The 25,919-nt window shown below is 31.7% G+C and overlaps 1 protein-coding gene across 1 annotated transcript in view; it reads left to right on the forward strand.

The window, feature by feature from the left end:
• Positions 1–25,284, forward strand: part of LOC139840852 (secreted RxLR effector protein 161-like) — a 43,703-nt gene extending 18,419 nt beyond the window's left edge. The window contains exon 2 of the mRNA XM_071831094.1: positions 24,809–25,284. Within this exon, the coding sequence (XP_071687195.1) occupies positions 24,809–25,284 (476 nt within the window). The remainder of the gene's footprint in view (positions 1–24,808) is intronic.
• The last annotated feature ends 635 nt before the right edge of the window (positions 25,285–25,919 follow it).

Genomic DNA, 25,919 nt, shown 5'->3' on the forward strand with positions numbered 1-25,919 from the left:
TGGTGGGGAGCGATGAAGCCCACACACTCTCTTGGACCGAATTAAGAGAAAGAATGATCACCGAATACTTCCCGCGCGACGAGACTCGAAGGCTCGAACAGGGTCTAAGGAATTTAAAAACGGTCGGGAATGACCTCGAAGCTTATAATCAACGGTTTACCGAACTAGTCTTAATGTGTCCAAATCTCATGACTCCCGAATCCCTAAGAGTCGAACTTTACATGGATGGCCTCCCGAAGAGCCTTCAACACGGGTTAATGTCATCCAAACCCGCCAACCTACAAGAGGCTTTAACGATGGCCCGCCAATCTATAAAAACGGTGACTGAAATTAAAGCGCCGACACCTACGGCCGAGGACCAACCGGGTAACAACAAAAGAAAATGGGAAGCCTCTCCATCGAACAACAATAACAACAACCCCGCCAAGAAGCCTTTCGCCTCCAACGACAAGAAAGGCTATACCGGAAAACTACCTTTTTGTAACGAATGCCACAAGCATCACTTTGAAGGATGTGGCAGGTTTCACCACCGGCGCCAAGGACCCGTCGCTCGAAAGAAGCCCAACGCACACAGAACGGGTGCTTGCTTCGAATGTGGCCAACTGGGTCATTTTAGGAATGTGTGCCCAAATAAGAAAATCAACCCCAACGCACGCCGTTGAACCTTCAACATCGACACCTAGGATGCCCGGAACGACGATGGACTAGTAACGGGTACGTTTCTTCACAACAAACCGTATACTTCATACTTATTCGATTTCATTACCGTTAGACGTTTTATAACCAAGTCTTTGACTCGTGCTCTTTGCACTCCACTTTTTCCCTAGACACTACTTAGGCAATTTAAGCGACCAACGGAAAAATATTGTGTGCCTATAAATATTATCGGAGGATATACGTTAAGAAATTTAACTCGACACCAATAGAACTAAGGAACTCAAAACCTATTCATTAAGGAGAAATTGTTGCCCTACATTTATGTATAGATTATTGTGAACTAAGAAATTTTCGGTTGTAAACCGATACCCTCTCCCTCGCATCCATGACCTCATGATTATTTGCACGAATCCCGTATATTCCAAATCGACCTCCGTTCCGGTTATCACCAATTGGGGGTTAAGGGAGACGATGTCTCCTAAGCCACTTTCCGAACTCGCTACGTTAGTTGTAAATCTCTCTTAGTACCGTTCAATTAATCTAAGGCTCCGTCTGTATTCATAAACCTCCGGAGCCGCGTGTGCAAACTTATTTAGACAAATCGTTACCGTACTTATAATTGATGTTCTAAACCTATTCAAGCGAAGAAGAAAACGAACAATGTCTCCGACTTACGCTCGAACACTTGAGAAAAGAGCAACTCTATACCGAATTCTCCAAGTGAGAATTTTGGTTAAACGAAGTTCAATTTTTAGACCATGTTGTTAGTGGTCAAAGTATCTCAATACATCTCGCAATCGGAACCACACGTAATCGGGAAACCCTCACGACTCAGACTTGTATTCATAAAATCTTAGATCTCGCCGGTTATCACTGAAGATTCATTTCTGACTTTTCTCGTGTTGCACGACCTTTAAACTCGTTAACTCACTGAGGGAAAAATTTAAACCTCTCCGTGTCTGAACTTTGAACATGATCTTTCACACAAACCTTACTAGCTAAATTCGTTTAGCACACTGGAACTCAAATATGGAAATATTTCTACTTGAACGCCCGAAAGACATACTCTCTCGACTCGAAATCAAGGGAACTGAAATTCGTTAATTTGCTCGATAAATTTGAATACTTAATCATGGACCCGATCAACCTTCTCATCAACACGTGCCACGTTACATAGCCCTGTTATTTCACCATTTTCCGCCTGATATTACTGGAACTTAAGATAACACCCAATCCAAGGATGCTTCACTCTTCTTTGACTTATCATACAACTACGTGTACTATCTCGTTATCCCACCAAGCCTCAACATTCGACCACTAAGTGCACGACATGGTTACCTCAAGGTGTGAACTCATCCTATTCTAAGTTCTCATTTCACTCCTGTCTTATTGCTCGCATTTCCGTGTAAGGAAACTTTTTATAAAACTTCTCAATGGAGAGAGAAACTCTTCACATTATATTAGTATTCGCCACAATGGTGAATAGTCCTAACAACCACTTTCGGGAACCGATGGATCTTCCGCGGTGCGGACCTCTTGAGAAACGAAACCTGTTCAAACGTGTATTAAAGAAAATTCTAGCTCGGCACGGCGTACCATCTCCATTAAAATTTCAGATCGGGATGCTCGTCTCACTTCTAAATTCGGGATGCCTTACAAGGAACTGTAGGGACACGTTTAAACATGAATGCCGTGTATCATCCACAATCAACGGACCAAACAAACATACGTTTCACATCTTGGAAAGACATGTTACAAACTTGTATTGTTGCCTTTAGTTGTCTCCTCTCACACAGCAGTTACCATTCGTGTATTAACGCCACACTTCCGAAACCCTATATGACCGCAAATGTCATACCCCTATTCGTTGGATCAAAGCATGTGGCAAGCAAACCACCGAATCCGAACTCATTCAAGAAATAACAGTTGAGATCGTCCAAGTCTGAGAAGGACTCAAGATGACCCGTAGTCGCCAAAAGGACTATACCGATATTCGACGTAAACCTCTCGAATTCCAAGTCAGTAACCGTGTAATATTGAGACCTCGCACCTTGGAAAGGTGAAATCCGTTTCGGGAATCAGGGAAATTTAAACCGCGAAATATTAATCCTTTTGAAACCTTGGGGCGTATTGGAACCGCTCCTACCGTTTAGAACTTCCGACTCAATTAAATTTCCGTTTACTCTACGTTCCATGCAACAAGCTTAGAGACGTGTCCTACGGAACAGGAACGTGCTACTCTCCTAGATAAACTTACTATTGATGGCAAACTCCCCTTCATGGGAAACTGGTTGAAATTTTGGATCGTAAAACCAAGTCTTAATACAAACTGAAATCTCGACTGTCAAAATTTGTGGGAATGCCCAAAGATGTATCTTCACTTATTCATAGCATTGGCAACGTAAGGTCTCGAGTAGGAAGCAACGACTATTGCTTCCAACTAAATTTCGGGACGAAATTTCTTTTAAGGTGTGGGTAATGTAACATCCCGCATTTTTCCGTTAAATTATTTTAACGCCCGTCTTTTTATTTTAATATTATCCTCAGTATCTCGATTCATAGCCTCCATTAGCTAACCTTCTTAAAATATTTTCGTTATTGGATTTTAACATCTCTCGTACTCTCGTGTAATTCAAAATAATTCGTTTGGTTAATTCACGCACCCGCACCCGAACTAGAGGGACTAAACTTGCAAAGAGGCCAAAGATTTGACTAGGTCAACTAGTCAAACCTTCAACCTCCTCCTCTCATTTTCTCTCTTTCTCTCTTTTCATACTTCCATTTTCCTCTCAAGAACTCAACCAAGATTCATCATCTAATTTCGGATTTGGAGGCTAACATCAAAACAAATTACATATTTGGAATCCTCTCTTCATCCTCTTCGACTTGATACCAATTTCATCTCATTTGGGTAACTTTCTAAAATTACTAGATTTTGTGTTCTTGATGTTTTTAACTTATAAAAGTGTTAATTAGTGTCTATGGCTCAAGTCTAACACGAATATATGATTTATATGCTCGATCTCGTTGTTTTAGTGTAACTAGCATGAACTTGAATTTTGGTGTGTTATTCTTGAATTTTGGATGATCATATGTTGTTAGATGTTAAAAGTTGATGTTTTAATTGTGTTACTAGCATCACTAGCTTCAATTTGATGTGTAGGTTGCCTTAGAAAACTTCATGAACTTGATTAGTGATTTTGGTGAATTTGGGTTAGGGTTTGATGAACTTGAAATGGACTTTTGATGCATTGAATGCCATGGATTATTATTGGTAAGTGTTTAGTTGGATTGTATGCTTGATTACCTTCGAAACGGCATATCATTCATGTAAATTGGTTGCCCGAATCATTGAATTGCATTTATGAACTTGTATGCGGTTAATGTTAAGCATTAGATGCGGTTTTGGTTGTTGTAATAGGTAGATTGATTGATGAAATGTGTTTAGTTGTTTTCCTCGTCAAATTACCTTCCCAACGGTATAAGATACTTGTCTTGATTGTTTGCGGATCATAAATGGTGATTGTTTGAAGTTAGGTTCGTGCATAAAACTTAAAAACTGCCAGAATTCTCTGCACAGGTACCCGCGCGGCGCGCCATATACCCGCGCGGCGCGCCGTTTGGGTCTGTCCAACTTGGTCAATTTTCGAATAATGTTTGCTATGCTACGCACCTCCGATTCACATGTAACTTGTCCTAGCATGCTCATACATGATTAAAAACCTCAGAAAAATAGTTCGGGACACGACCCGAACGTGTTGACTTTTTCGTTGACTTTGACCGACCAAAGTTTGACTTTTTGTCAAACTTAACCAAATGATTTTGAAACCTTCCTAACTTGTTTATATACTTGTATCTTGCATGAAACTTGACAATTTGATTTCACATGCTAAATAATCGAGTCGTAATGAGCCATAGGACTAATTGAACATCTTTGACCTATCGTGTTTACCGTTATTGATACGACCTATTTGTTTAGGTCAAGACTAGCACTATCCTTCGCACACGTTATTTTGTGAAGTACTTTACTACTCGTGCACTCAAGGTGAGATCATAGTCCCACTTTTACTCTTTTTGAACTTATATTGGGATGAGAAAACATAAACGATTCTTTTGAACTAAGTGAACACAAGAACGGGAAAACAAACATTCTACATACGAGTTTAGAACAAAAATCCTCAATTCGATTATCATTAGTTACACTTGCCGGGTGTAAGCGAGAACTTATGTTATATGGCCATATGGGTTGACAACCCTCATCTTTGACGGTTCGCTACCGTCTACGGATGAAATATATTTTCGAGAATCAGTGTTTGTTCTAGCACTAAGTGATGGGGTATACAATGGAAGGAATGTTAAGCTTTGATAATTGGGTGCTCGTGAAACAAACTTTTGGAATGTATTACTATTATTTCATTGATGCAAATCTTGTGGTTCACTTGTACTTACTTACTTAAACCTATGATTTCACCAACGTTTTCGTTGACAGATTTCTATGTTTTTCTCAGGTCCTTGAACGATACATGATACATGCTTCCGCTCATTATTTGATACTTGCATTGGATGTCGAGTATACATGCATTTCATGGAGCGTCTTTTGACTTTACTTTAAACCGTGTCGCCTAGATTTCAATCGTACTTATAACATTGTAACTTAACTTTTGGTTGAACAATTCTTGTAAACTTTGAAACAATCTTTATTTTGAAATGAAGGCGACATATTTTGGTCAAACGTTATCTTAAAGACTTATGACCACGTAACGGGACCTAAGTAGACGGCGCCGTCAAACATGATTTGGTCGGGTCGCTACATTATCGTTCATAAAATGATACAAATATTAATTTTTAATGATAGAAATATTAATGATAATAATAATAATCATAACCCTAATAATGATATTAATACTATATTGAGAATAATAATATTAATGATACTTATTAATACTAATGATAATATGGTCCCTAATGTTTATACATATACTTATGATATTAGTAGTAATAATAATTATAATACTTAATAATAACAATGACTATAACAATAACAATAACAATGACAATAACAATAATAATACTAATGATAATAATAATAATAATAATAATAATAATAATAATAATAATAATAATAATAATAATAATAATAATAATAATAATAATAATAATAATAATAATAATAATAATAATAATAATAATAATAATAATAATAGGAATAATAATAATATTAAGTTATACCTTTGTAGCATTAAAAAGAATTAAACTGCCCGAGACGGGACTCGAACCCGCGACCTCCCGCAAATCTAAACAACACCAAACCATCTACTCAACCTATGTTTTTCTGATTTAATTCATAACCCATGTATATTTAACTCGAAATTTTCTGTTTATCTTCTTTCTCTCCATAAATAAATCGACCAGAGAATTATATCTTCTCCATTCAATTTTTACACTTATTTAAATTATTAAGAAGTTATATATAACCATTACTAATTTAATTGTATTAATAGAAATCAAAAAAATATATATAAACAGAATGAATAGAAACATCTATTCTGAGCTGTTCGTGGCATTTTCTAAAAAAAAATTGATATCCATTTTAAGGACGTTTTGATTAATTCTTATAACATAAAATAGGTGTTAAATTGTTTATATAAACTTCTGAAATCATGTATTTAACTTAATCACTAACAAAAAATTCTAATTTAACTGAAGAACAAAAGTTTGACTTTTAAAATTATAACTTTGACTCAAAAATTCGGAATCGATATGAAGAATTGGGTTTTGAAACTTTGCAGACAGTTTAAACGAAAGATTTCTAATAACTGCATTTAAGGATTTTGAAATAAAAGTTGAATTCGAGACTTGGCTAAAAAGTTGAAGAACAAAGTAATACGACTAATTTCTTTAAAATTGCGGTTTAATTTCTCTCCTTTAATTCGAGTTGCATTATCAGGGTGTTATATAGAACACAAGTGGGATATTAACACAGTATTAAATTCGTTTAGATTTGTTTTGTAGTACCAATTTGATCGACAGATTTTGTACCCATGAAGAAAAAAATAACAAAAATAAATAAACAAATAAAAGTAGATAATGACGGATAACAAATTCGATTACTTGTTGGTTTGATTACAGCTATAGATTTGTACTAAGAGATAGGAATCAAAATTAATTACAGTAAGCGATCGTGATGTATGATTGATCTAGATTTTAATTTATCTTTGATTAATAGTAATAAATAATAAATATATTATTAATAATAATATTGATAATATTATTAATAATTATAACAAAATACTAAAAATAATAATAATAGAAATAATACTAGTCTTAATGATAAAAATAATTAATAACATCAAATAATATAATACTAATAATAATAATAAAGATAAAGGTAACAATAATGATAATGATAAGATAATAATTTTTAATAATAATAATAATTAATGATAGTGGTAATATTTAATAATAATACTAATAAAAATTATAATTACTAATTATAATAATAATGATATTAACAATGATAACTACAATAATGATAATAACATAACAATTCATATGTATTAAATTTCATAAAATTATTTTTAAATATACTAATAGTACAGATATTAATATTAATAATAATGATGAATGTAATAATAATATATCAATTAGAATTAAACTTATAATTACACTTAATACGTTAATATTACAATTTATTAATTATGAAATTTTTAATTGATATATAATATATAATACTTTTATTGAATATTTATTATTTATCAATATACATATCACAGTAATTATTGAAAGCATATATATAGATTTATTTTAAATTTTACTTAATTGTTTTGTATCTTATTTTACATATTTGAATCTAATGTTTATTTTTATATTTAATAATTTCAAATTATTATATACTTATATTTACATAATATATACATATTTATTTACAAACAATGGTTCGTGAATCGTCGGAAATAGTCAAGGTCAAATGCATTCATGAAAAATAGTTCCAACATTTTGAGACTCGGTTTAATGGAGTTTGCTTATCATGTAAAAATCATATAAGAATTAAGTTTAAATTTGGTCAGAAATTTCCGGGTCGTCACAGTACCTACCCGTTAAAGAAATTTCGTCCCGAAATTTGAGTGAGGTGGTTATGGCTAACAATAAAAATGTTTTCATGACGAATATGAGTTGATAAATAGAGTTTTATCATCATTGAGTAATATGGATAAAACAATTCGATTATTCGAAGAGTACGAATGAAGTTATCCTAAAAGAGCGAATTGAAGAAATAAAGTTTCGTCTTAACCTTTGACGTTGTCTTGGTTGAATTCCGGAATTCAAGGGATTTAAAGAAAATCTTCGAAATCTAAAAGATTAGATTCTTCGGCGAATAAGGAAATTAAAATCTCTATAATTAAATACGGTGATCTGCCTCGATTTCTCTGTCTGATATTTCCATCCATTATTCTCACCATTCCTATACTCTCTTTCTTAGTTCATACATCCAAAAGATTGTGGAAATGCTTAATCCAATTCTAATCCTTGATATTTTCCTAATTATCATTTTTGTCATCCTTCTTTTCAATCTTCCACAAGAAAAATCTGTTTACTTATACTATTACCTTGGGATGATACTATTCTTAATTATACTGTTTCTTTATATTGTTATTCGTATTAATATTCGTAGTTTGTAACCTTCGTGTTGTTATTGGGATTTATATTTTCTCTTATATTTTGGAGCTCTTTGCCTTTTTTATTATCCTCTCGATCTCTAGTAAAGCGAGTAATGGTCCAGAATTCGTAAGTATGGAGTTTCGAATGAACTTAATGTTCTAAATGAGAAAGAACGTAATAGCACGATTTGATTTGTCAAATTACTAGAATCACTAAAAATAGAACTATTAAGAATATATTTTCTTGATATGTTCAGAAGTTAATCAGAATGAAATAGTCATGTAACATGTCACATGATGACGTTATAATCTGTGAATCATCATGTTCCATTTAGAAACTCAGCATGACTTACTGTAATATAATCACGTTGATCAAGTGTCATTATATTATACTAACTCATGCATCAGTTCCCAACATTACTTCAATAACATTCATATTTTAAGCTCGAAAGTTTACACAATATAGAAACTAACAGTTTCTATATGATGTAATACTGATAGCACGAAGAGATTAATGATTTCAGATAAGAATAGTTATGAAAATATCTTCAGAAATATGGAGGATATTTATAATGAAAGATAGATGATATCTTGGAATTTCTAATATCGAAGGATGGTGAAGAAAATTTGTCCGCAAGAGTTTGGAGTCAGAAACAAGGTATTCGCTAAAGATTTCATCAGAAATAGAATCATCAGGATTCTTAATGTACAAGTTTTGTCCTTGTGATTTGTTCAGAGACTCCTTCGTAGTTTGCTCAATTAGTTTTTCAGTTTCAAACTTTTTCTGAGCTTTACCAACATACTATTCTTTATCATCAAACTTTTGACTGTTAAGGTCGTTTACGGTTTTTGCTGCTTCATTCAGCTTTTTCAACATTACGAGTATTGATTCGCATACTGGGTGTTTTTCAGAGTTTCAGAATGGAAGGTCATAATTCTAAGAGATAAATGTTATATGTATACATATGACTGTTGATGTAGAAACGTTGCGAGATTCAAAATACTGATTGCTGATTTTCGTTAATTGGTATGACAATTCTTGTTACAAGGTACGGATGTATATATGATGGAGTTTCGATAATTATAGTGATTTTTCAGAAAGTCAAAGATCAATGAAGTTGCTGGTAAGTTTACGGCTAATGTGGTGGAATATAAACAGTTCCACGGTAACGATGACGAAAGGAAACTTATATATCGAGGTTATAATAAGGCTAATTCGAATGAAAAGTCTAAGTTGATTTGCTGAAGCTGTGACAAAATTGACTACTTTGGAAAGGAATTGCAAAGTTAATTTTGGTAATAACAACGCCAAAGGAATTAGCACAGCTACGTGTTAAACGTTTACTCAGGTTCCAAGAGTTTTTCAGGTGCATAACTATATGCATCAATCTTTTCTTCCGTAGATGAAGTGCGGTTGGTTCATCCTCTCAATTGAGGTGTTTTCAAGAATCATGAATGGTTTAAACGCATATTGTAATTGTCAAGATACAAATGAGGTTTAAGATGAAATCAAGTGGTAAACTTGAAGAATTATTTAGTTTCATATATTATAATCAGTATTTTAATTCATTTTAATTGTCCAATATTATTCGTCCACAGTCGATAGTCCACTGTTAACAGTCCAATCATTCATATATAGTTTAATATATAATATTCGAATTAATTAATACGTATCGTGATCCGTGTACATGTCTCAGACTCGATCACAACTTAAACTATATATATTATTGTAGAATCAACCTCAACCCTGTATAGCTAACTCCAGCATTACTGCATATAGAGTGTCTATGGTTATTCCAAATAATATATATAGATGCGTCAATATGATATGTCAAAACCTTGTATACGTGTCCCGATATTTAAAGTGCGTAAAATAAATAACAGAAATTAAATGACGATAAATAAAATTACGAGAATTAAAATTGCGATAAAAAAAATGCGATAAATAAATTACGATAAATAAATTACGATAAATAAAAGGTAATACGAAATTAACAGTTAGCTAGGAACAGTTAGCTAGGATTTTGTTAGCGTGGATTCTTAATAGAATTTCTCATAGTTAATTGGTTTGTTTCTAACAAATTTTATTTTGTCCAATGTTTTCTTCATTATGCCACTTGTTGAATTCTGGTAAATCAAAATCCAAATATGAAATTGGATGAAAATGGTTATTCTGAGGTGAACGGATACGTATATCGATGGTTGTAAGTAGGATAGTAAATGACTGTTAAATCATCTTGGAAGAATGTACAGTGTAACTTATTAATGTGAAATTTAAATATTTCTAGGGTATTACCTACCCGTTAAAATGTTTTCACCATTAACAGTTTGTACGAAAGAATTTTTAATTACAATCTTTATGAAAATATACGTACATATATATTTTCTTCAGATGCAATCATGGATTTAATGAGTCAATATGATATTAAATTCATTTGATTTACCGTTAAAACAAGAATATATAATCTCTAAAACATTAAAGATTACATAATTGCTATGTCGAACGAAGATAAATGATGTAGAACGTCATGTAGAACGATGATTATGTTTGAGGTATAGATTGTGGTGTTGAGGTGTGTAATGCGGATGTTGTTGTTGGTGGTACTGGTATTGATGTTGCTGGTACTGTTGGTACCGATGATGTTGTTGAAGCTGGTACATTTCGCACCATATTTTCCAAAGCCACAACTCGGGCGCGAAGCTCGTGGACTTCTTCCATTATTCCGGGTTGATTATCGGTCAGAACGAGCGGATGAATAAGGTTTAGAATTTTAGTTAAAATACCATCGTGGTGAGATATTTGAGAAATGAGGGTGAAAATGGTGTTTCGGACTGGTTCGCCGGTAAGTGCTTCAGGTTCATTGCCAAGAGGTAAATTTAGTTGGTGGGTGAAAAGGATCGCCTTCTTCGTGTCTCCATTGATTAAGTCGACTACGAACTCATCATATGAATTGGGGATGGATGATTGGTTGATTCATTCTGGTGACGCTGCTTTCAGAGCTTAGGTGAACGTCCATGTCAGAATAGCTGTCGGAATAACTATCGGAATAGCTATCGGAATTCGAGGGACTCGAACTGGTTGAAGGATTCATCCGTACTATCAGATGAAGAATTTTCGATAAGAAATAGACTATAGGATGTAGGTTAGTACCCTGCAATACATAATTTACATATGCATATATAATACTAAAATTCCGTAAGTTACGGAGGAATCTACGGAATCTGTCAGGCAAAGGTAACAATAACAGATACGCTAAGATATGAATTTTTGTCTATACACTATTCATGCAATCATTGCAGTATGATGTGTCTAGAAATAGAATGATAAGCAAGTGATTCCCTAAGATTGATAAGCAGGTAATTTTTGACACGAAATGATAAGCAAAACTTTTGACATGCAGACACGATCGAAGTCCAGACTCACTAATGCATCTAAACAACTATTAGTTAGACACACTAATGCAAGACCTGGTTCGCTAAGACCACCGCTCTAATACCAACTGAAGTGACCCGTCCTAATCCATCCGGACGAAGTCCATATCGATTACAAACGATTCACAATAGTTGGTTACATCACGAGGTATTTGACCTCTATATGATACAATTTTACAAACATTGCATTCGTTTTTAAAAGACAAACTTTCATTACATCGAAAGTTGACAGCATGCATACCATTTTATAATACATCCAACTATAGTTGACTTAATAATAATCTTATTGAATTCAATGACTCGAATGCAACGTCTTTTAAAATATGCCATGAATGACTCCAAGTAATATTTCTAAAATGAGCAAATGCACAGCGGAAGATTTCTTTCATACCTGAGAATAAACATGCTTTCAAGTGTCAACCAAAAGGTTGGTGAGTTCATTAGTTTATCATAAATAATCATTTCATAATTTTAATAGACCACAAGATTTCATATTTCCATTTCTCATAAACATACGTCCCATGCATAGAGACAAAAATCATTCATATGGATTGAACACCTGGTAACTGACATTAACAAGATGCTTATAAGAATATCCCCTATCATTCCGGGAAATCCTTCGGACATGATATAAAACAACATCGAAGTACTAAAGCATCCGCTATAACGGATGGGGTTCGTTAGGCCCAATAGATCTATCTTTAGGATTCGCGTCAATTAGTAGACTGGTTTACTAATTCTTAGGTTACCAAGAAAAAGGGGCATATTCGGCTTCGATCATTCAACCATATAATGTAGTTTCGATTACTTGTGTCTATTTCGTAAAACATTTATAAAAGTGCATGTATTCTCAGTCTCAAAAATATATATTGCAAAAGCATTTAAAAGGGGAGTAATGAAACTCACCTAATGTATTTTGTAGTAAAAATACATTTGACTATATTGAACAATGCAGGGTTGGCCTTGGATTCACAAACCTATATCATTTGTATATTTATTAATATACATAGTTGTAATCGAATAATACATATATATATATATATATATATATATATATATATATATATATATATATATATATATATATATATATATACATTTATTAGTCATATACTTTTTATATTAATAATATATATGTTTCATATATTTATTTTGTTATATAAAATATTACTTTTCATTATGTCATATGTATTAAATGTATTTTTATATATGTATATATCATTTGTTTGTTAGAAATAGTAATTTTAGTAATACTACGATAAAAATGATAATAATCATAAGACTTAATATTACTAAATAAGGTATTATTGTTAATAATTATATTAATGATATTAATAATGATATTTATAATAATAATTGTAAAATATAAATTTTTCGGTTAATAATGCTTATCATAATGATTTTAGTAATTACATATTAATAACACTTATTATAATATAAATAATCATACTTCTAATGGTAATAATAATAATAATAATAATACTGATCATGATACTTATAATGATAATTGTATTACTAATAATAATTACAATACTCGTAATAATACTAATAATAATGTTGCCGTTCATAAAATGATACAAATATTAATTTTTAATGATAGAAATATTAATGATAATAATAATAATCATAACCCTAATAATGATATTAATACTATATTGAGAATAATAATATTAATGATACTTATTAATACTAATGATAATATGGTCCCTAATGTTTATACATATACTTATGATATTAGTAGTAATAATAATTATAATACTTAATAATAACAATAATCATAACAATAACTATAACAATAACAATAACAATGACAATAACAATAATAATAATAATAATAATAATAATAATAATAATAATAATAATAATAATAATAATAATAATAATAATAATAATAATAATAATAATAATAATAATAATAATAGGAATAATAATAATAGGAATAATAATAATATTAAGTTATACCTTTGTAGCATTAAAAAGAATTAAAGTGCCCGAGACGGGACTCGAACCCGCAACCTCCCGCAAATCCAAACAACACCAAACCATCTACTCTACCTATGTTTTTCTGATTTAATTCATAACCCATGTATATTTAACTCGAAATTTTCTGTTTATCTTCTTTCTCTCCATAAATAAATCGACCAGAGAATCATATCTTCTCCATTCAATTTTTACACTCATTTAAATTATTAAGTAGTTATATATAACCATTGCTAATTTAATTGTATTAATAGAAATCAAAAAAAAAAATATAAACAGAACGAACAGAAACAGCTATTCTGAGCTGTTCGTGGCATTTTCTAAAAAAAATTTGATTTTCATTTTAAGGACGTTTTGATTAATTCTTATAACATAAAATAGGTGTTAAATTGTTTATATAAACTTCTGAAATCATGTATTTAACTTAATCACTAATAGAAAATTCTAATTTAACCGAAGAACAAAAGTTTGACTTTTAAAATTATAACTTTGACTCAAAAATTCGGAATTGATATGAAGAATTGGGTTTTGAAACTTTGCAGATAGTTTAAATGAAAGATTTCTAACATAACTGCATTTAAGGATTTTGAAATAAAAGTTGAATTCGAGACTTGGCTAAAAAGTTGAAGAACAAAGTAATACGACCGATTTCTTTAAAATTGCGGTTTAATTTCTCTCCTTTAATTCGAGTTACATTATCCGGCTGTTATATAGAACACAAGTGGGATATTAACACAGTATTAGATTTGTTTACATTTGTTTTGTAATACTAATTTGATCGACAGATTTTGTACCCATGAAGAAAAAAATAACAAAAATAAATAAACAAATAAAAGTAGATAATGACGGATAACAAATTCGATTACTTGTTGGTTTGATTACAGCTATAGATTTGTACTAAGAGATAGGAATCAAAATTAATTACAGTAAGCGATCGTGATGTATGATTGATCTAGATTTTAATTTATCTTTAATTAATAGTAATAAATAATAAATATATTATTAATAATAATATTGATAATATTATTAATAATTATAAAAAAATACTAAAAATAATAATAATAGAAATAATACTAGTCTTAATGATAAAAATAATTAATAACATCAAATAATATAATACTAATAATAATAATAAAGATAAAGGTAAAAATAATGATAATGATAAGATAATAATTTTTAATAATAATAATAATTAATGATAGTGGTAATATTTAATAATAATACTAATAAAAATTATAATTACTAATTATAATAATGATGATATTAACAATGATAACTACAATAATGATAATAACATAACAATTCATATGTATTAAATTTCATAAAATAATTTTTAAATATACTAATAGTACATATATTAATATTAATAATAATGATGAATGTAATAATAATATATCAATTAGAATTAAACTTATAATTACATTTAATACGTTAATATTACAATTTATTAATTATGAAATTTTTAATTGATATATAATATATAATACTTTTATTGAATATTTATTATTTATCAATATACATATCATAGTAATTATAGAAATCATATATATAGATTTATTTTAAATTTTACTTAATTGTTTTGTATCTTATTTTACATATTTGAATCTTATGTTTATTTTTATATTTAATAATTTCAAATTATTATATATACTTATATTTACATAATATATACATATTTATTTACAAACAATGGTTCGTGAATCGTCGGAAATAGTCAAGGTCAAATGCATTCATGAAAAATAGTTCCAACATTTCGAGACTCGGTTTAATGGACTTTGCTTATCGTGTAAAAATCATATAAGAATTAAGTTTAAATTTGGTCGAAAATTTCCAGGTCGTCACATAATCAACTTGAGAAAGTTCTCAAAAGATATGGAGTAACTCATAAAATCTCAACCGTTTATCATCCACAAACAAGTGGACAAGTTGAAAATACCAACCGAGCTTTAAAACGTATTCTAGAGAAAACCGTAGGACCAAATCCGAAGTAATGGTCCATGAAATTGGAGGATGCACTCTGGGCTTTTAGAACAGTCTACAAAACTCCAATTGAAACCACACCTTTTAAACTCGTTTACGGAAAAGCATGTCACCTTCCAGTAGAAATTGAGCACAAAGCATTTTAGGCTTTGAAGACATGTAATCTTGATTTACATGAAGCTGGACGTCTACGGTTAAGTCAACTAAACAAATTAGAAGAACTAAGACATGAAGCATATGAAAATTCGTTAATCTATAAGGAAAGAACGAAGAAATGGCATGATAAAAGAATCAGAAGTTCAAAAGAATTTAAAGAAGGAGACAGAGTTCTTCTTTTCAATTCACGATTCAAGCTATTTCCTGAAAAATTGAAATCAAGATGGTCTGGACCATTCATAGTCAAAAGAGTTTTCCCATATGAACAGTAGAATTAATAAATTCAAATGGAATTGAATTTAAAGTTAATGGTCACAGAGTTAAACATTACATAGATAATCCAATGGAAGTTGAAGATGAAGTTAATCACAATTTCGACACCACAGCTAACTAAGTGTGGGAAGATTCGAATCTTTTTAGGGTAATATGTATTTCTGTTAGAGTTAGATATTCTGTTTTCGTGTAGTTTCCGTGAATGGAATCCAAATGGTCTTTCCTTAGCAGACCCTAAAGAACTAGTCTTCTCCCTCCATTCTAAATTTTTATTTTTTTAGGTTTTACGAGATGAAGAATTCATTTGATCTGAACCATGGTCTACTACTACACGCTATGATTACTAAACATAATAATAACATTTTCCCGAGTGAACTGGTATCATTCATAAGAGAAAAAATGGACAAAGTGAGAAAATAACTCAGGAAAGATCATCATAAGACACATTTTGGTAAAGAAAATCAAAATCCGCAACAAAAAGAAGAGCACGACACCTTGAAAGATGTCATAAATGCGAAAAATGGTCACACGAAGGTAAATGTTCGAACAATCAAACATATTCAAATACCGAATTTGTTACTCTATGCAGAGAAGGACCGTTCATATGTTTAGAAGAAAAGTTATTGAAGAATCGAGGTTACGCCTACGTAGCTATGGAAAACCAAATCACACGACTCTCCTATGAGTCGGCTAAAGCAGGTCTCTAAGAATTCTTTCTCATAGGTAAGTATGTACAGTTTTTATTTGTTTTTATTGCTTTTAACCTTTTGATAATAAACGCTGAATCGTTCGCTATAAAGTACTAAATTGGTATTCAATAAAATTAGGTATGCGAAACCGAAATTATTGATATCATACAAAAATTTATTACATCACTGCAAAATTTACCGTTTATTTTTAAGGTATAAATATCTTTAATCAATCAACCCAAAATATTTCAAAAATTCGCCAGGAGTAAAACTAGGTTATGGAACCGAAATTACTTTACCGAAAAGAGGGGCGTATATTTTTAATAATATTTGATTAATTAAAGTGGGATAAAAGACCAAAAAGATTTTTAATTTTATCTTTACCATGTTTTAAAAAATTAATATTGTAAATTTTTAGAACCAATATATTTAAGTTTTTAAATATTTTAAAAATTTTAAAAATTAATATTTTTAATATAAGTTTGTAAAATTAATGGATAAAGATATTAATGATATTTATATGAATTTTTAAATTTTATGCATTTTAAATTTAAGTTTGGTGTGAATTTAAAAACAAAAATGTACTTTATTTTATTAAGTTAAAAATTTGATATTTAAAATTCGTCGTGAGTTGAAGACTAGGTCATTGAACTGAAATTGCTTTACCCAAGGGAAGGACGAGAAATTTTATTATCATTATTTTTAATCTTATTAATTTAAAGTATGCCAAAAACATTAAAAAAAACCCAAAAATCTTTGCTTTTTAAAACAACGCTTAAAAATGACGAATTTTAAAATTTTGTCGAGGGACGGACTAGGACAACGATCCGAAACGCCCTCATTCTTAAAAGAAACAAATTTTTAAAATTAATTTTATTATTTGTTTTAATAAGTATAAGGTTTAAAAAAAAGAAAAAGAAATAACCCCATGCGATCGCATGGGGTTTGCACTGGGAACCCATGCGATCGCATGGGGTTTGCACTGGGAACCCATGCGATCGCATGGGAACCCTGGACAGATCAGGAACAAAAGGCCAGCGAGCTGTTGCTTCTGCCTTCTCACAAACACACACATATACACGAGTAAAACCCCAAATCCACTAAAAATTCGCCATTTTCATCAAAATTCATCAAATTTCTTGCTATAATCCGCTTTAATCATGAAATTGTTCAGAAATTTTTCAAAGAAGGTAAAGATTTCACCCCTAAAACTCTTTAAATTTGAATTATAGTGTTCTTGAGCTAATTTTTATCTAATTTGATTTTGTTAATTGCTAGTGTAATTAGAGTGAAATTGTTAGTATATTATGCATGTATAACCTAGATTGATGCTATTTAACATGATTTGAAGCCAAAAACTTCAAAATTTTTAGAAATATAGGGTTTGTGTTCTTGAGCAATTTGGGGCTTTTTGATAAAAACAGGTTATGGCCAATTTTTGTCATGAATTATTACTAAATTAAGTAATGTAACATGTTTAGGTAGCTAAATGATCCAAACTTTGATCCTAAACATGATTTTTGAGAATTAAAGTAGACTTTTTAAGTCTAAAATTCATGAACTTGATTAATTTGATATAAATGTCATTTGAAACTTGTTTAATTGCTAGTAATGATTATTTTGACATGTTATTTGAGTTTAATGCTTATGAACTTTGTAAACATTTTCATATATGCTTATTTGAAAAAATGTATATTTGATAAAAATATGAAAATGAGTATAAGTTTAATATGAATTAAACATGTTATTGTAATTTATTATTTTGCTAACACTAATGCATATTTGGATGCACAAATTTTGTGTTTAATGTGTTTTGTAGAGATATACCGATACTGATGGTGCATCATCATCATCTAGGCAACCTGCTCCGGAACCACAGCTAGAGATGCAATATCACGAACCGGAGCAACAACAGGAACAACAATATCATAATGATCAACACATACCGTATTATGATCCGCAACAAGAATATGTTAATGCCTACATATAATTTTCAATTCATCCAATAATAGAAAACCCAACGATTCATGAAGAGGTTTTGCATCCCAATTTGAGATTTGATCGAAGTTGGAGAGATTACCCGACGTACCAAAGTAACAAATTTAAACTGGTAACGAAAAATGTAGAAGTACCGAGGGTAATCGGTTGGGAGCCTTTGGAAAGCGTCCAACTAGCTAACTCAGTTAGGCAGCATCTAATCCAAAGGTATGGGAACTCTTCTTTTCCCGATTGGGAACGTTTATTTTACCATTCGTAGGCCTGTATGTAAGGAATGGTGTGTTGAGCTTATGAGTACTATATCACTTGATACGGATGTAGTTAGGTTAGACGATAGGAATTTTCTTATATTTTTACTTGGCCGTAGGATGTATAGGATGTCCATGCTGGACATGGCCAGGGCTTTACAGATTTACCATCCTTCATAATTACTACTACCTGATTGCACAAATTTGATTTATCATGATGAAAGGGTAGATAGGAATTTTGACGCTGACGCCGTCTGGAGGCGTATGTCAAATTATAATGTTTTTACGCGGGGAGGAAGACACTCCTATTTAGATATTAACAAAGCAGAGCTTCGTATTATACATAGAATTTTAGCTAATTCGATTACACAAAGAGGTAATAACAAGGAGAAAATGACTCTACACGATTTATTTTACGTTAAGTGTATTCGAAACACTAGAAGCTTTGTTAATATTCCCTACTGTGTTAGTTTTTATCTGTCCAAAATGGTGGAAGGAATACAGGACGGGGGAATAATAGGAGGGGGTATTTTTGTTATTATCATTGGAGAATATTTAGGCGTAGATAGGAATCAAGGGGGTCCACTGACGGTGTGTAGGGAACAGGTTGAGACTTTAGGATTGCGGGTCTATCAGGGTGCAAAGGTATTAAAGATCAGGCGCAATCAGGCAGTACCATATGAGGGTCGTCATCCACAGGTAGAGAGAGGTTCAGATGAGGAAATGGAGGAACCAGATGACATTAGAGATGTCATTAGGGAGGATGTTACTGACGTTTACCAGCGTATAGATGAGGTAGAAATGACAAACGAGGCTAGACATAGTCAGTTCGAGCAGTGGCACGCCGAGAATGTGTACGAGCATTCCAGGCAACGACAGCATGACAGATGGCACTATCATCAGCATCAGATCATGAGCCAGCTATCACCTCAGGTACCAAATAACTACGTACCAACCCGACCTGCTTACTATCAGCCACACCAGCTCGATATGCGACCACCATTTACTCTCTACGACCCCAACCAAGCCTATCAGTACACCTATAACCAATCGTAGAACCCGACCGACGACATGAACTGGAACCCCTATCCAGATTGATACAGTTCCCGTTGGTGATTTTTATCTTTTGTTATTTTTATTTACTTATGTTTAAAACATATAATATTGTGATACTTTTATGTAATATTTAACAATTTTTTTTATTTTGTTACTAATACTTCGTATTTATAATTTGAAAGTGAGATGTTAAGTCCCATTTAAAATTACCATGCATGTTATTATTTGTATGTATGTATATTGTCAATTGTACACAACAGGGTAAAATAGCGAACTTTCAAAGACTGGCATTAAGTTCAGCAAATGCTACTAATTTTGACGACAAAACGAAAAACAAATGTGATGTAACAACAAGACGGAATGAACAAATGGTGTGCACCATTTATCATTCAACAAACAAACGCCAATATGTTTGGAAACTTTGGTAAAATTTAATCATTTTTCTACGCTAATCACCCTCAATAATTTAAATTGTACTGATTTCTTGCAAATGAGGACATTGCAAGATCTTAAATGTGGGAAGGGGTTAAATTCTTTCGGATTTTTAAAATTTTAAAGTTATCATTAAAAATACTAGTAACGCAGTAGTTGTATTAGAATCTAGTGCTCTCTGATAATAAAGAACGGCCCTAGTCCTATATATACTGACTACCCAATTCTAGTAAAATTTTTCAAAAATTTCAACTAAATGAATTTAAAAATTATGTTTATACATATTTATGAATGATAAAACTAGGTGTCAACACCGAAATTATTGTTACCTCGGAAAGGACATAAATTGAGAAACAAACCAAAACGTTAGAATTCATTTAAGAATGGAATAGAGGAGAATAAAAGGCAAAGAAAAATATAAATAAAAGCTAAGTGTGAGAAGAATTTACTAAGTTCTTTAAAACATATATCACATATTTTGTATAAGCTTATTGTAGGTACTTTTGTTTTGGACAATACTAATAAGTTTTACCCGATATACTATATTATATTTGAAAGAAAGATGGATCTACACGATGAATCAATTCCATCATTAAAAGGAAGTAAAGTCTTCCGAAAAAGACACGCGCTTCTTGATTTAGGTCAGGAAGTTGTCGTCCAGACCAGTTGTAGAGTCTACGAAAAACCTTGAAAAGTTTTCTCGAAAATCAGCTGAAAATCCACGGACCTCAGCATCAAACAGGGTCGCCAAGTGGTCAGACTTATCCTAACCATGAGAGGATCTGTCTCGTAAAATAGGGAGGGCGCCGTGCAAATTCGCTTGATAAGACTAATGAATCAGACCCCCAGAAAGGATAATCTCCTTAAAGATCAAAAATCAGCTTTTAAGCCTGATATTACTCAATCCTTGAGATTGACCTTAAAGATTGAGAATTACAAACTCATGGAATTCGATGATATCTAAACTCGAGCTTGAACGAGAAAATATTTTGATCAAAATTACAAACCGATTTGTTTTCTGAAAACCCATTTTTAATACGTTCATTACCATTGAACGTAAAATCCTAAGAATTCACCGGAATTCATTAAGTCACCTGAACCAAATCGGGTGTCAACCGTAAGAACGTTGGTTGCATAGCATGGTCAAAGACGGGACCTTGTGCCAGACCAAAAAACTATAGGGTGATCTTTACTATTGCTCCTACAAAGGATAGTAATTGCATTCGACACGATATAGACCATAATCAAAAGCATGTCACGGGACATTGCCTTAACATTTGCTTGTTCAACGCTTTCCTTTACAACCGGACGGTAGTTTACCAAAAGCTAATATACGGAGCAAGTAAACTGGACGTGTTGCTTTCCCAATACAAGGTTAGTAAGTGGGTGACACAAAACTATAAGTTTTGAGCTAAAATTTTCAAATCTGAAACCCACAAAACCCACAAAAATATTTTGCAAACACCGGTGAAGGGTTATTCCGGAAAACTTGTCTAGGCTAAAATCTAGATTGAATTTTCAAAAAGATCAAATGTTTTCATAAAGATCCAATTTCCTAAAGGATCTAAATTTTTATAGTCATGTGGGACTCTAAACCACAACGTTACTATCATTGTTTATACCGCCGTATTAAAATCACTGATGTACAAAGTGTCAAGAATAAATAAGTGATTCTAGTATTTTTATTTCAAGACTATATTGCTTGAGGATAAGCAACGCTCAAGTGTGGGAATATTTGATAATGCTAAAAACAAACATATATTTCATAGCATTATCCTTCAAGAAAGACAAGCTTTTGGTTGCAATTGTTCTATTTACAAGTGATATTCATTTAAATATTAAAAGGTGAAGACAAAAGACAGATTTGACGATTTGAAGACGCAAACGACCAAAAAGCTAAAAAGTACAAAGTACAATTCAACTGGTTCAATTTATTGATAAGAAACATCTAAAAGTTACAAGAGTACGAGCCGCAAAACGCAAAGTACAAGATATTAAATTGTACGCAAGGACGTTCGAAAATCTGGAACCGGGACCAGAGTCAACTCTCAACACGCGACGCAACGGACTAAAAATTACAAGTCAACTATGCATATGAATATAATATAATATATAATTAACTCTTAAAATTATATATATATTATATTATATATTAAAACCGTCGGCAAACAAGAAAACAAAGTAATATGAGCTGTCCTAAGCAGCCATGCGATCGCATGGCCATAAAGAAGAAACTCCATGCGATCGCATGGAGTCCTGTAGCTGCCCACATTCTATAAAAAGCACGAGTTCTGGATGAATTTTTTAGTCCTTTTTCAATCTCTCTCTCACGATATATATATATATATATATATATATATATATATATATATATATATATATATATATATATATATTATAATTTTAATTTAAGATTAATAATAATAAGGTATGTTGGCGAATGTTGTAAGTGTGTAAGTCGAAATTCTGTCCGTGTAACGCTACGCCATTAATACTCATTGTAAGTTATGTTCAACCTTTTTAAATTAATGTCTCGTAGCTAAGTTATTATTATGCTTATTTAAATTGAAGTAATCGTGATGTTGGGCTAAAAATTAAAGACGGGGTAATTGGGCTTTGGACCATAATTGGAGTTTGGACAAAAGACCGACACTTGTAAAAATTGAACTATGGGCTATTAATGGGCTTTATATTTGTTTAATTGAATGATAGTTCGTTAATTTAATATAAAGATTTACAATTGGACGTACCTATAAATAACCATATACACTCGATCAGACACGATGGGCAGGATATTTATAAGTACTAATAATCGTTCATTTGACCGGACACGTAAATGGATTAATAGTCAACGGACTCATTAAAACATGGGTGGATTACATGCAAGGACACTTGGTGTAATTGATAATAAAGTATTAAAACCTTATTACAGTTTAAGTCCCCAATTAGTTGGAATAGTTGACTTCGGATATAAGAATAATTTGACGAGGACACTCGCACTTTATATTTATGATTGATGGACTGTTATGGACAAAAATCAGATGGACATATCAAATAATCCAGGACAAAGGACAATTAACCCATGGTAATAAACTAAAATCAACACGTCAAACATCATGATTACGGAAGTTTAAATAAGCATAATTTCTTTATTTCATATTTCATCGCACTTTTATTTACTGTCATTTTATTTATCGCACTTTTAATTATCGTACTTTTAAATTATCGCAACCTTTATTTACTGTCATTTTATTTATCGTCATTTACTTTATCGCATTTTATTTATCGTCATTTACTTTACGTTTTAAATTAAGTTATATTTATTTTTAATATTTTACATTAGGTTTTAACTGCGACTTAAGACATAAATTCGACAAACCGGTCATTAAACGGTAAATGATCATATACATAGCATTGTATATGTATATTTTATTGGCTAAAGGCCAAAGGCAAAGCTATGCAACATTCGCTGAAAATAAGTGCAGCGGTTATGTTTTCGCATTAATGCAAGACCGCGGTTTAATCCGCTGAGTTTCCGTGGATAGTTAAGTAACTCGCAGACCGCGGATATTTCGAATCCTATAAATAGGGAGCTTGACCTCTCATTTATAGGTTGTTGATTCTCTGTCATTTTGCCTAAGCCTTTGTAATTTCTACTTGTGATCTTGCCCAAGGGATTTTTACACCGCGTAAAGGTGAATTAAGCTAATTAACAATCAAGACCGGGTCGGGGTGGTTGATCACTTGATAGTTAAAGTGAAAAACAATCATCGGGGCCCAAAATAATCATCAAACATTCCATCCTCCATTACATTCTTATTGCACTCAATCCGTAATTAAGTAACATGGCTAATTAAGGATTGATCAGTAAAAACCCCCTTTTATAATAATAATACTACTTATATATATATATATATATATATATATATATATATATATATATATATATATATATATATATATATATATATATATATATATATATATATACAAATTTAGTTTTAAAAATATAGCGTTAAACTTGGTTAGTTCCCTGTGGACGAACCGGACTTACTAAAAACTACACTACTGTACGATTAGGTACACTGCCTATAAGTGTTGTAGCAAGGTTTAGGTATATCCACTCTATAAATAAATAAATAACTTGTGTAAAATTGTATCATATTTAATAGTATTTCGTAATAAAAATATAACTATTTCGTACCCCTCTGCTTTAACATCAGGCATCTTGAAACACAAATTTATACAGATGCAAGTTGGGCTGGAGAAAAAGGAGATAGAAGATCTACATCGGGTTTCTTTACAATAGTCGGAGGAAACTTAGTTGCATGGAGAAGCAATAAACAAAAAGTTGTTTCTCTATCAAGTGCAGAATCAGAATTTAGAGGTATAGCAAAAGGCATGGTCGAAGCCTTGAGGATAAAGAAACTTTTGACAGAAATTGGATTCCCGCCAAAAGAAACTATTCAAATCTTTTATGACAATGAAGCCGCAATTGCCATCTCGGAGAACCCTGTTCAACATGACCGAACTAAACATGTTGAAATTGATCGACACTTTATCAGAGAGAAGTTAGATGGTGAAATCATTTCTCTACCATCAATCAGATCAGAAGATCAGCTAGCCGACATCCTCACCAAATCAGTCAACGGAAGACTCTTTAGCGAAGTTTTCGGCAAGTTGAACATTGAAAACCCCACTATTCAACTTGAGGTAGAGTGTTAGAATGCATCAATAAAAGATTCAAATTAACTTATTTGGTAATTTGACTTTTGGGATCAGAAAACTAGTTTCATCTTTTCCCAGTTTAGACAAGTCACATGATTACTTCAACAACAACAATATGCCAAACTAACGGATCCAAATCAGACAGCATTTCCTCAAATGATAAAGGGGTTCCTAAAGTATTTATGGAGCCTAACCTTTTTAGGAATTAGCTGTTAGCTTTTGTGTTCATATATGCAACACATGGCCAATGTAACCTGTAACAATTCAAGCTTATGAAATAATACTGATCATTACAATTACATTTAAACTCTTTAATTCTCTTAAATAACATATCTTGCCATTCATACATAGTTCTTCTGTCTTGGTTAAAACTAGAGCTGAATCGGCCCGCGCGATGCAGCGGGGTCTTTCGGGTTTCATATTCATATTTAACGTAGCGTTATGTATTTACAGAATTAAAAACGCGTTGTTGCGGGTGTGTTTGGATACACGTGGGTAGTACCTAGTATACTTAATGGCGTGCGTTTTTTTGATGCCGGGAAATTGCGTAAAAAGGGGGATGGAACCATCGTTATCGTTATGATGTAGTTAGTTTGAGTTGTTTATCATACGTGTATACATATGTACGGCAG

This window comes from Rutidosis leptorrhynchoides, chromosome 4 (assembly GCF_046630445.1).
Source record: "Rutidosis leptorrhynchoides isolate AG116_Rl617_1_P2 chromosome 4, CSIRO_AGI_Rlap_v1, whole genome shotgun sequence".
NCBI classification, from domain to species: Eukaryota; Viridiplantae; Streptophyta; class Magnoliopsida; order Asterales; family Asteraceae; genus Rutidosis; species Rutidosis leptorrhynchoides.